Here is a 13,000-nt window from a genome sequence, read left to right as displayed (position 1 = left end):
AAAAATTAGTTACATATTATAATTTATGATATATTTAAAAATATTTTATAATATTAAAAAATTTAATTAATAATTCATATATTAGATGAAAGAATATATCCATCATTCACATTTATATAAATTTTATAATAAATAAAAACATTAAAATTTTAATAATTAATATATTTATAAATAAAAATTTATATATTTTAAAAAATATTTTATTTTATTTTATTTTATTAAAATTTATTAATTTATGTATATATATTTAATGATTTAAAATTAAGTTTATTAAAATTAAATATTCAACTTTTTAAAAAATTAATATATGAGTCACAAGAGTTAGAAATTTTAATAATAAATGCAGTTTAGATTTAAATGTGTGCATATATTGGGAATGAGTTATTTTCTTGAAGAAAGGAAAAAGAAAACAGTTATTTGTTTACACGAAGATTCGAACAAAAAATCATTTTTACGATTCAGAATAAAAGAAGATAAACTAGTAAAATATAAATAAATTGAATTAACTAAAGTTATAAAAGTCGGTGCAATGTTTCTCTATCTCTCTCCATGAGAATCTTAAATGATTACCATCACTAAAGTTAAAAGTTAACAGTTATTAAATGCAGATTACACTTTATAATTCGAGATATAAGAATTCCCACTACAGTGCTTGCTTTTTCAATCCTTCCAAACGTTCAGAGAAGAGAGAGAGAGGTTCTGCCATCGAGGGTTGCTTCCCGCAGAAGGTTCTGTGTGGAATCTATAAAACAAGTGATGGGTAATGAAGAAGAGTAAATACATAGAAAAGAGAGGAAGAAAAACAACAGTTTTTTTATTTAGTTGTGATTTCTAAGAAATCATCAAAGGAAGGTGTGGTTTCGTAACAACCTTGTTTTTCTGTTTATCCGAGATTCTGGAAAATCAAAACCCCCACGTAATCTACTCTAACCATCGTTTATCTTCTTCTTCACCACTCCAAGATTTTCGTCTTACCCTTTTCCCCCTTTTTAATTAAAAAAACAGATAAAGAAATAACTGTTTTGTGCTTATCAATTTTGTTACCTATGCGCTGTCTCTTGTTGGATTCTTACTTCCCTGCTGCATAATTTGGGTTTATTCTTCGCCGTCTTTTCTGGGTTTTGATAGTTTCGTTTCTTTTGGGGCATTTTCATTGTCGCCTCTTGATTATAAAGGGTGTTTCATTCTCGTTCTCATTGTGGTTCACGTGGGGTGCTTTTAACTAGGGTTTTTGAGAGGATCCGAGGTTAAAGTTCGTGTCTTTGGTCGAATATCTCTGTTGGTTATGTGCAAAGTTGAGCTATTGTTGCAGTCTTAAGCGTTGGATTGATTGATTTGAAATTTCATCGAAAAATTCGTTGTTTTGTTTTCTTCTGCCGATGATTGGACCCTTTTCCGGATTCGGTTTTTTGAGGATTTGTTAACTTCTTATCGAAAGATTTCTCCTTTTTTTTTTTTTAATTTTCTGGGGGTAAAGTAAAATCTTGCGTGGTTAAAAAAGGATTAAGATGAATTGCTTTGGTGGTGTCGTGTTTCAGCTATACCTGAGAGTTTGATTGGAACCCTTGTTTGGTGTTGATTGGTGTTCCTTTTGTGGTGGAAGAAGGAGGTTGTGATTGAGGGTTTGTTGTGTTGGTTGGGAGTTAGTTGTGGATAAGATGAGTTCCTGCGTTACTGGAAGTTTGGTCCATCAGGGCCAGCTACTTGTTCATATTGCGGAGAATGGACACTCCTTTGAGTTTGATTGTGATGAGAACACACTTGTTGAGGCTGTTATGAGGCATATTGAATCTGATACTGGGATTAATTTCAGTGATCAACTTGTTCTTTGTTTGGAGACGAAGCTCGAGTCGCATCGGCCCCTGTCTGCATACAAGCTTCCATCAAATGACCGAGAAGTGTTCATATTCAATAAAGTAAGGCTTCAAAACAACGCGCCGCCTCCACCACCTGAGCAACTTGATATTCCCAATCATTTGGAGCCTCCATCACCATCCTCCTCCCATGATGCCCACCCTCTTGATGATGCTTCAGATCCTGCTTTGAAGGCTTTACCTTCTTATGAGCGGCAATTCAGGTACCATTATCACCGGGGGCATGCAATTTATACTAGTACTATATTGAAATATGAGCATTGTGAGAGGCTTTTGAGAGAACAGATGGTCCAAGAAAGAGCAGTGGAGGTCGCAAGGGGTAATTTGGATCAGTACTATAGGTTGATTTGCCAAAATTACGGGGACTTCATGAGACGTTATATGCAACAACATAGGATGCACTCTGAACTTTTGGTGAATTTTGGGAAGGATGTTGAGAAACTAAGATCCATCAAACTCCACCCTGCTTTACAAACTGCTGATCGCAAATGCTTGCTGGATTTGGTCAAGGAAGAAAACTTGAGGAAGTCAGTGGAGAATTGCACCACTTCCCATAAGCAGTTTGAGAATAAAATGTCACAATTTAAGCAGACTTTTGGGGAAGCAAAGCGCCGGGTTGAAGAATTGTTCTCCAGCCGGTCTTTCTTGCCCATTAAGAGTTTAGAACAGGCAATTAAAGAACACGGGAAATATATAAATGAACAAAAGAGTATCATGCAATCCCTGAGGTTAGTTGTCCTTTATTTTCAACTATTTTTTATACAAAGCTCCTCGTTAATGTTTATCTTGACTTAGCTGTGAGTTTTGTAACTTTTGTCACTTGTATCATGAGTTTAATATTCAAATTCTGGTTCTCAACTTCTTGTATGTTGTTTTAGCAGGCCTGATTTCAAATAATTATGCGCTACTTCTGTAACTTTGTTGACACATTTCATGTTGAATATGTCATTATGAAACTTGGACAGTTGAGAATTTTCTTTCTAGTATTTAGGAGTAATTAAAAGTTCACTAGAGGAGACGCAACATGAAATAATACTTGATTCCAGATTCCTATTGATGCACTTATTGATTACTATAATTCAATTTTTACTCTGTCAAATGTTATCACATGACTTATAAATTATATTTTTATTGGGATTTATGCAGCAAAGATGTAAACACAGTAAAGAAACTGGTGGATGATTGCCTATCCTCCCAGTTGTCCTCCTCACTTCGTCCTCATGATGCAGTTTCAGCCTTGGGTCCTATGTATGATGTTCATGACAAAAATCACTTGCCTAAAATGCAGGCTTGTGATCGTGCTATTTCAAAGCTACTTGAGTTTTGCAAGGAAAACAAGAATGAGATGAACATCTTTGTGCACAATTACTTGCAAAACATAACTTACGTTTCTTATCTCATCAAAGACCAAAAACTACAATTCCCTGTTTTTAAAGAGGCAATGGCTCGTCAGGATGGCTTATTTGCAGATTTAAAGTTGTTCCATGGTATTGGTCCTGCATACAGAGCTTGCCTTGCAGAAGTAGTAAGACGAAAGGCTTCTATGAAGCTGTACATGGGTATGGCTGGGCAAATGGCTGAAAGGCTTGCTCTAAAAAGGGATGCCGAGGTCAGGAAACGGGAGGAGTTTTTGAGAGCACATAGTTCATGCATTCCTAAAGATGTATTAGCATCTATGGGATTGTATGACTCTCCTAACCATTGTGATGTTAATATAGCTCCATTTGATGGTAATTTGCTCAATATTGACATATCAGATGTGGATCGTTATGCTCCTGAATATTTAGTAGGAGTAACATCCAAGCTGGAGAAGTATGGAAGCTTTAAAGGTTCATCCTCTTTGAGTAGTAATAGCTCTCACTTGGCTGAGGCTGTTGATATTTCTGCTGACTCAAGTGAGAGAGATGATTCTGAGGACCTCCTTGATGGCAGTGAGTTGATAGAAATTGCTGGAACCTGCAAGATGGAAGTTGAGAATGCAAAGCTGAAAGCTGATCTTGCTGCTAGAATAGCTTTAATATGTTCTCTCTGCCCTGAGGTAGAGTATGAGTCACTGGATGATGAAAGGGTGGATACTATACTGAAGAAAGCCACAGAGAAGACAGCAGAAGCCTTGCATTTGAAAGATGAATATGTTAAACACGTTCAATCCATGCTTAAGATGAAGCAGATGCAGTGTGTGTCATATGAAAAACGTATTCAAGAATTGGAGCAGAAATTGTCTGATCAGTATGTGCAGGGGCAGAGGATGTCTAGTGTAAGCGATGCAGCTGACTTTCCCCTTGTTGCTGGGAAGACAGATAATTACAAGTCAGAATATGTCAGTGGTGAAGCCCACATGCCTTGCATATCTACTACTGAGCCCATGGATGAGGTTTCGTGCATCTCAAGTTCCTTGGATGCAAAACTTGGTTTATTCTCAGAACATACTGGTAAAGCATTAGATGGGGTGGATGAAAACATGTTGGATTCCTCTGGAATTCAGAACCCACAGTTGGATTCATCTATGATGGAGCCTCATCGTGAAGAAGCACAGAGTGCTGATAAAGATAATAAAGACAAGATAATTGGACAATTAGGCATGTCACTAACAAACAGTTCTACTGGTGAGAGCATGCCTGTGCCACATGATCTTGTACCTTCTGACTTGGCAGTTTGTCCAGAATTGGATTCCAAAGTAAACGATGATAAGTTGTTGGAATTGCAAAATGGACTTGCAGATAAGTCAAATCAATTGAATGAAACTGAAACAAAGCTTAAAGCTGTTATGGAGGAGGTTGCCGTGCTGAAAAGGGAGTTGGAAGCCAGTCAAAAACTACTTGATGAATCTCAGGTAACTTTTGGAATTGAATCAGACATATCATTTTAGGTTTGCAATTTAATTTTCTAAGAGTCTGCTTGCCTGATTGACCTAAACTCTATTATTTTGTCTTTATTATTAATTTCTCACTTTACAATTTTAATGTCATTTTCAAATCTTTGTCCCTCCTTTTCTCTATTGTCTTTGTTACACAAACATGCAACCTGCGGTTACTTCATCTGAAAGTGTTCAATGATTCTGTCAAAAGACCAAAAAAGAAATTAGGTCTTATTTAGGTAAACTTCTAGAGAAGTCTTTATTAAAAAAGAAAAAAACAGTATAAAAAATTAATAAAAATTCTATTATAAGTTAAAAACAACTTATCTCAAATTTTAGAGAAGTTAAATCAGAGAGTTTCTATAAAAATAGAGAAACATAAGTTGTTTCTACGAAGTTCTATTCATTTTTTTTATTAATTTTTTTTCTTCTGTGATGATTTTTCTAGAAGTTTACCCAAACTAGGCTTTTGTCATTTCTATCATCTTCCCATAGCCTATGCCATCAACACCCACATTCTGCTTATTGTATTTTAGTTTCTATAGATTCATCTAAATGATAATAGATGTATTATTAATAATGAATTTTCAAAGGCATCTGTAGTATATTGATTTTGTTGCTCAATGAAACACTGCTAAGCAGAGGTTTTGTTGACTCTTGGCAGTTGACAAGTTTGCTGTAGACAAGTTGAACTCAATGAAATTCTGTTTGGTTGAACAACAGGCATCTTTGTTAAAAAATCCAGCCAAATGAAGATTCTTAATTGATTCTTTTTTTATATTTAGTTGAGTTGTTGCATGAAGATGGATTGACATGATTGAATATTGATTAAGAAATTTGCATCTAAAATTTGTGTCTGATTAGAAGGAATCTAGGATGAACTATACGTAGTTGAAATTTATTTAATGCTTCATTAATTTACTCATTGTTGGTGCATTATTGTGCTTTCCTTTTATATTCTAATGTACTTTTCCTCTTTCATCACAGATGAATTGTGCCCACTTGGAGAATTGTCTGCATGAGGCTAGGGAGGAAGCTCAGACGCAGAAAAGTTCTGCTGACAGAAGGGCCTCAGAGTATAGTTTACTACGTGCATCTGTTATTAAAATGCGCAGCTTTTTTGAAAGACTCAAGACCTGTGTTTATTCTCCTGGTGGTGTCACTGGTTTTTCCGATTCCCTACGTAATTTGGCACAATCTTTGGCCAAGTAAGTTACGTCCATTAATCATTTAGGGTTTAAGAGGCCTTGGAAAATTTTATATTCTCCCCTCAATATAGCATCCATTCTCACTGAGATATGAGAAAAATTCTATGGTGGTAGACCGATAGTGATGAAAGTAACTTCCTCACTCTTATTCAGTCCTTGAAATAAGGCACACATTTTGGTAGTAGAGATATGCATCCGTGAAGTTTAATGTCAATGAGATCATATATAATAAAAGAATTCGTCTTGCAATAACTTTGTTCAGTCAAGACTTGATAATTTATACAATTAAGTAAAAGGCTTTGTGCCAGCTAAATATAAACAATCCCCAACAAAGCTCCTTGCTGTTTGTCATCAAATAGAGGAGAGATTCTAGACTATTGTTATGTTGTCTGCTTTCCAGTGATATTTTATATTTATTCTTTATGAATTGTGACTAGAATGATGATTGAAATTTTTTCTCTTTTCAGTTCTGCTAATGACAGAGATGATGATGATATTGCTGAGTTCCGAAAATGCATTCGTGTATTGGCCGATAAAGTTGGTTTCTTATCTAGGCACCGTGAAGAGCTGCACGAGAAGTACACACAAGTGGAGGCTGCTAATGAACAGCTTCGGAAAGAATTGGAGGAGAAAATAGAGCAGGTCAAAACATATTATAATAAACATCAACTTGAGAAGCAGGTGATTTATTGTCTTGTTTATGATAGCTCTGGGTTTCTTGTTTCTTAATTAACAGAACGTGACAATAATTTGTGTTCCTCTGAGGGGCTATTTTTCAACTACAGCTGGCTGACTTTCTTTGGAGCCAGAAAGACTACATGTCTTATGATTACATGAATGATTTTTATTGTGACTGCACATAGATGCCAGTTCTGTCATTTCAAATTCTGAACTGAGTTATATTCTGTTTGCGATTATGCTGCAGGCAAATAAAGAGAAGATTTCTTTTGGTTGCCTAGAAGCTCATGAGATTGCTGCCTTTGTGCTCACTCCAGCTGGGCATTATGAGGCAATTACTAGGAACTGCTCTAACTACTACTTATCTGATGAATCTGTAGCCCTGTTTGCAGACCATCTTCCAAGCAGACCTAACTACATTGTTGGACAAATTGTGCATATTGAACGCCAAACCGCAAAGGCACTGCCTCCTCGGCCTGAGCGTGGTAGGGCTGATAAATTGACCCCTGACAAGGGGACTGACTGGTTGACCTTGAATTCAGGATCAACTCCAAACCCATACGGTCTCCCCGTTGGCTGTGAATATTTCCTAGTGACAGTAGCCATGTTACCTGAAACCGCCATTCATTCATCGTCTCCTTCCTGATCCTGCTTCATCCTGGCAGATTAGATGTGATGGAAGTATTCAATTGTACATAAACTATATTCAAAGTTGAGATGCCCTAGTTCAACCAGTTAACCATTTGTACAGCTGATGGACCAATTCAGTTTCAATTTCTCCCCTTTGTACATATTTCTTCCTACCTTCTAAATATTGTATAATTTGTGAATATTATTTACAACTTGTTTATTTGGACAACTGGTACTTTTCTTTCTAAGTTCTCAAGTTTGATTTGGCAAGCAATATTTTCCAAATCTCTAGATTCACCAGGTCTGAGATAACAGTTTTCCCCACCCAACTCATTACCAAATATACTTAGGTGTGCACGCTTCTCAATCTGATCATCAGGAAAGCAACACCCTTTTAATATGTTAGGTACAAGGTATACGACACGTTTGGTAAAATATTGTAGAACAATTCAACCTTGAACAGATGCGTGAATGCTGCAAATCCCGGATTCTTTTATCTCGATTTTTGTTGTTATATAATTGACGACTGGGGCTACCTCTGCTGCAATGTCCAGACAGCACTCTTAAGAAAAGTAAGGATTTTTGGGAAACCCTGAGAACCATATTTAAGGAATTAACTTCTTACGAGCCACCGGAACAAACCGTGGCAACGTCTGGTTACAGAAGTAACGGAACAGCCGATACACTAGATTCATACACCCAATATTTTAAAAGGTAACACAAAATTTAGTATATTCTTACATGCAAGCAATTGTCTACCAAAGCCGGAAGGAAGAGCAGAAAATAAAGCTAGAGTAACTGTAACAATCTTTTACACACGGGCTTTACCAGGATTTTTCATTAAAATATTTTCCAAATCCCAGTGGTTCCCATGGCAAAAATATAACCTTTCACGCTTATGAAGACACAACATATCATCTATACACCTTAATCTAAGCCGTTTTGAAATTTGAAACATCAGAATAACTATCAGGCTTAACTCTCACTATCCTCTTCTAATATGTTAAACAAGAATTTTGGAAGTGATGCAATTCGAGGGAGGTGAAGAAGCAACTCTCCAAAAGGAGTCTTTCCTGGACATGCTTGGTACCAGCTTGCCACCAGAAACATCTCTCAAGTCCTCTTTAGCAGGTTTGACATCCATTCTAATTTTTTGGTTCTGCATTGATTCAAGATCATGACTAAGTTGAATATTTTTTCCATCGTCGGGTCCTTCAACAGTGCTTACCTTGTCATAATTCTGCACTGCAGCCGAGTCCTTCTGCAGAAGATTGCAGAGAGAATTGACCCTCGACATGAGTGATTTTTCATCAGACGTTGTTGTAACCTGATTGTCATTAAGCAGATGCTGTGCAATTTCTTCTAGTATTTCCTGGAACTCGGGTCTTCCTCCAGAAAAGGATGCACTCCCGGAAGTTATTTGTTCAGAAAGGCAATGTTCAATGTGGTCATTAAAATTACTCACTGACATAGAAGGGCGGAGTCCAGGCAATTTTATCTGATCCCAACTTCTTGGGCCCTTGGAATCAGTTTCAGAATTTGAACTCCCTTCAATTGCACGGTAGTCCATGACTTTTTTTTTTTTTGGTAAAAGACAAACAAAACAAGTTAATACAAAGCACAACACATGCACATAAAAGTCAGCTTTAGATATCTAAGGGTGCCAACACAAATTAATAATTAAGCCATAGAAATGACCAGTTAATTTAAGTTCATTATAAAGCCACGTACATACTGCATACACAGAATGTGTATAGTGATGAAATCCATATCATATCACATTAGAATATAAAGGAAAGATGGACATGGAAAACCTAAATGCAGATTTGCTTAGACAGCTAAATATAAGTTAAGCTAAATTGCAACATAAAAACTCTGAAGCGACATTTGTAATGGAAAACATAAAGCACAAAATATGGGATGTTTGATGCCAAATATTATTTGACATTATTCATGCTATGCTCAATCTCAATCTTGCTTCCAGTAGATGTGACAACAATGGTATTCAGCAAGTTAAGCATATTGAACTAGATGAAATTGACATGTTAAAAGTACAGTGGTAGATTTCTGATCCATCATCGATATTTTATAACCATATCACATTTGACAAATATTGGAGGAGAATTTTATATTCTTACAACAGAGTAGAGCTGCTGGCTACCACAAGCAATGTTCTAGATATTTGACTAATCAATGAAACAGCTAATGCATAATACAAGTTTCATAAAGGTTATGTCACATTTAGTTTCATCGTTGTCAACAGAACATAGTGATACTAACATGGTAGATCTATAGCAAAAACCACTACTACCGGGGTGGTGGGGGGGGGGGGGAATGTTAATTGATGAAACAAAAGGGCCAATAACCAGGGCAATCATAACAAGAGCAAGTTCTTATAGTACCTGAACTGGGGGAAGGTGCTTCACAAGGCAGATTATCCAAGGTAAGGCCAAAGTGATCATTGCACTCAATCTTAAATGATGGTGACAGGGATGAATGAGGAGATCCTATGTCCTGCAAACAAGACGGGGTAGATCCTTTACCATTGACTAGATGCAAATCCCAATCTTCTGGATTGTCAATGTTCTCAAAAAGAGCAGGTTGTGTATCGAAGTGAGGTGAATCCAAAATTATCTCTGGCTGTCGGCTTAAGAAATTAAGACGCATATCACACTGAATAAGCTCCTCAAAATGCTTGGCTAACACTCCTTGTGGAAATTGTAAAAAATGCTGCCTACAAAACCACAAGATGCAGTTTGCAAACACAAAGGCCTAGTAAATATAGGATCATAGTGCCTAAACATGTAGTACCAATCTAGTACAAATGAAAACTAAGAAATTTAACCAAATGGTTCCTTTACAATAAGAAACACTTCACAATAAATGCTTTTAAATGTACATTAAGAGTCCTCTAAAGCCAATAAATACTACGTTAAAAATGCAACTTGACCTCCCTCTCTTCCTCAATTATTTCAATAAGCTATCGTGCTGTTATTTGACATACTCAGACAAAGGTTTTATTGAATGCTGGTTATCCTTCCCAGCTTACAATAAATCAACGAAACCATAATATTTTTCATCTGTACAAATACAGTTGAGCCTAATTCCACATATGAGAGACTCTGAAAAGAACATACCTGTGCTTGCTAGCCTCTCCATCAGTAAAATCTGATGTTGCCTGCCAGAATGTATGTTTTCTGGGCTGAGGATTAGTCTCCCTGAAGAAAAGAGGCTGTCTAGCAAGCTGCAGTATACAAACTCACCAATAAATACATGCACATTGAAAGTTTATCCATGCATTGGTGTCTGCATGTAAAAGAACTATTATATTAGCTGTACAGATAACAAAATATGGGGAATAAATTACCACTACGGTCAATGAGCTAGGTCCATTATCAGGACAATTTGCCTTAAGTGACATAATATCTGACCATTGGATTTCCATTTTGCTCTTTAGCTCACCTTCAAGAATTTCCCAAACAAGCTTATGTTTAGCAAAGTAACATTTTGCCACTAAGTCACCCTCGTGTTTTGATTTATACTGCCATAAAGAGAAGCTTGAGCTAATTAATATTCATTGAAAAATATATTTTCCCAAAATACTAGTGACATGTAGTGTTTCTTGAATATACCTACCATGAACCAATTCTTAAAAATGAAGCTGGGAAATTTGAAGCCTTAAGCTTCTCGACAGAACCTCGACTCTCCTTTTTCATTCCGGAGCATAAGTTTTCATTTTGGGTATTTGCAACAAACATACTCCCTTGACAAAGCTTCATTTGTACCAAATCTAAAAGCGAAGGGCTCTTCCTCAGATGTAAACCAAGAGGGCTAGGCTCATCCAGTATGTTGTACTGCGAAGGAGAACTGGAAGATGCACCATTTGAAGCATTCCATTGCTAAATGATTTTTAAAACCATGCACAAGGAGAAAAGGAAGTTACTAAAATGAGCATTATTAAACACACAGCTTATAAAAAAATGGGGAAAAACCAGTAAAATTTTAACACAGACTTCTTTTAACCACGCTTGTGATAAAAATGCATTTTCTATGATCTCATCTGTATATTACTTCTGTCAAGAAGTAATGACTGTAAAGCCAACTCTTGATGTTAGATAGGACAGAGGCAGACACTATTAATTTTAAACCGTTAAACCCCTGCTACAAGTGTATCTATTCGAGAAAAAGAACGATAAAATAAAAATGAGCGTATTTGGACTGGGCTATTTTGACTTAATGATCACCATCCATACCAGGAGGGTGATTCCTCAATCCCCTTCTTAGGTAAGAAAGCGTTGTAATTGTAAACATATCAGAATCGAAAATTTAAGTATTGTTTTGGCTCCAGTAAAAGGGATTAGCTGATGAGTGCCCTTAATAAATCAGTAAAGGAAACAAAAAGAGAGTTAGGATCACAAGCGAAAATATCATGTTTTCAACTTGCCATAACACATCATTTGACTTCCAATGAAAAAACAGGACTTGAAGAGAGAAAAAAAAAAAAAAAAAAAGAGCCTAAGATCACATTCTTCCAAGTCATTCCACTCTTGAGCACAAACCGGTTCCTTAAATAGCCTAAGCTCACCAAAGTTGGCAAGAAAAATGAAAAAAAAAAAAAAAAAAACCTCTCGTGAAGGCGATGGAGGTTTCAAGCGCATGCTAGGAGGAGAATGGTCTTCTTCTAGCGCGTCCTCAATCTCTAACTTTACCGGCACTGCTTCAAAGTCTGAACGAAGGTTCCTTGAACCCATTAGCTGAACCAACAAGTTTTACAATGAAGTAAAAAAAAGGCAATTGGCAGTTGGCAAAAACCCTATAAAGAACACGACGAAGACGAAAGAGGAAAAGAAGAAGAGGTTTCGCAATTGGCAGTTGGCAGTTGGCAGTTGGCAGTTGGCAGTTGGCAAAAACAAAAACAAAAACAAATTGTTCGATGATTCTGAGGTGTGCTCGGCGTGCACGTGATCGAGTGTCACGTGCGAACCTGTTAATTGTCGAAAGTAACCTTTGTGTTGGTATTTGTCAGCGCGTGTGCTGGCAGACACGTATGAAACGAATTCAGAGTATGGATAATGTGGGTCCCTTCTTTCTTTCTTTCGCTTTAAGTGACGGTAGCATTTGTTGCCAATGGTTCAACTTTTGACAAGTGAACTCTTTTCTTACCTAATGCGTAAGTAATGCTTTCCCCTTCAATTTCTTGCACTCTTAATTTTACTTTTTCTAATCATTAATTACACTTTCGTAGATCGCTTTGTCATCGTTTTCCACCATTTTTGGATACATATTATCATACGACTTAAATATATATTTAACCTTTAAAAATATAATATTTTTAATTTTTTATAAAAATATTTATTTTTAAGTCTTATATTGAATAACAATTATGCAATTTTATTTTTCTATAGAAAATTAAAAGTAGATATTTTGCAATTATTAAGAATAAAAAACAAATAAAAATTATACAAAACTAGAATAAAATCATATTTTCATGGAATAAAAATACTTTTAACCCTATTCATACTATATTACGCCTACACAATACAAAGCTAATTGAAAAAAAAATGCACCCCGTTATGATTGGACTATAATCTCATTTAACATTTTGTGAATCATTATTTTCTATGAAATAATATCTACATCAAATATTATAAAAGTAATGATATTCGCATGAATAGTTTTTGTGAAAAATGTTGCAATTTTTTAAATTAAAAGAAATAAAAATATGAATACAAAAAATTGTTTTGTAAACACAA

The 13,000-nt window shown here is 35.8% G+C and overlaps 1 protein-coding gene and 1 pseudogene across 2 annotated transcripts; one reads left to right on the top strand and one right to left on the bottom strand.

The window, feature by feature from the left end:
- Positions 1 to 661: 661 nt before the first annotated feature.
- On the top strand, positions 662 to 7,568 carry LOC113847043 (autophagy-related protein 11). Of its 2 annotated transcripts, none has more exons than XM_027475882.1 (5): positions 662 to 2,602; positions 3,021 to 4,707; positions 5,719 to 5,939; positions 6,407 to 6,620; positions 6,865 to 7,568. In XM_027475882.1, exons 1-5 carry the CDS (start codon positions 1,659 to 1,661, stop codon positions 7,261 to 7,263), a joined length of 3,465 nt encoding a protein of 1,154 aa, XP_027331683.1. In that variant the 5' UTR covers positions 662 to 1,658; the 3' UTR covers positions 7,264 to 7,568. The 2 variants fall into 2 exon arrangements, with proteins under 2 accessions (XP_027331683.1, XP_027331685.1); XM_027475884.1 differs by having other exon boundaries at positions 6,407 to 6,581; positions 6,865 to 7,416.
- A 576-nt stretch (positions 7,569 to 8,144) lies between these two features.
- Positions 8,145 to 12,030, bottom strand: LOC113847692 (annotated as a pseudogene).
- Between the last annotated feature and the right edge of the window lie 970 nt (positions 12,031 to 13,000).

Source organism: Abrus precatorius, unplaced genomic scaffold (genome assembly GCF_003935025.1).
Source record: "Abrus precatorius isolate BTA unplaced genomic scaffold, Abrus_2018 Scaffold8, whole genome shotgun sequence".
NCBI classification, from domain to species: domain Eukaryota; kingdom Viridiplantae; phylum Streptophyta; class Magnoliopsida; order Fabales; family Fabaceae; genus Abrus; species Abrus precatorius.
The sequence above is the reverse complement of the archived record's forward strand: the minus strand, read 5'-3'. Positions and strand labels throughout refer to the sequence as shown.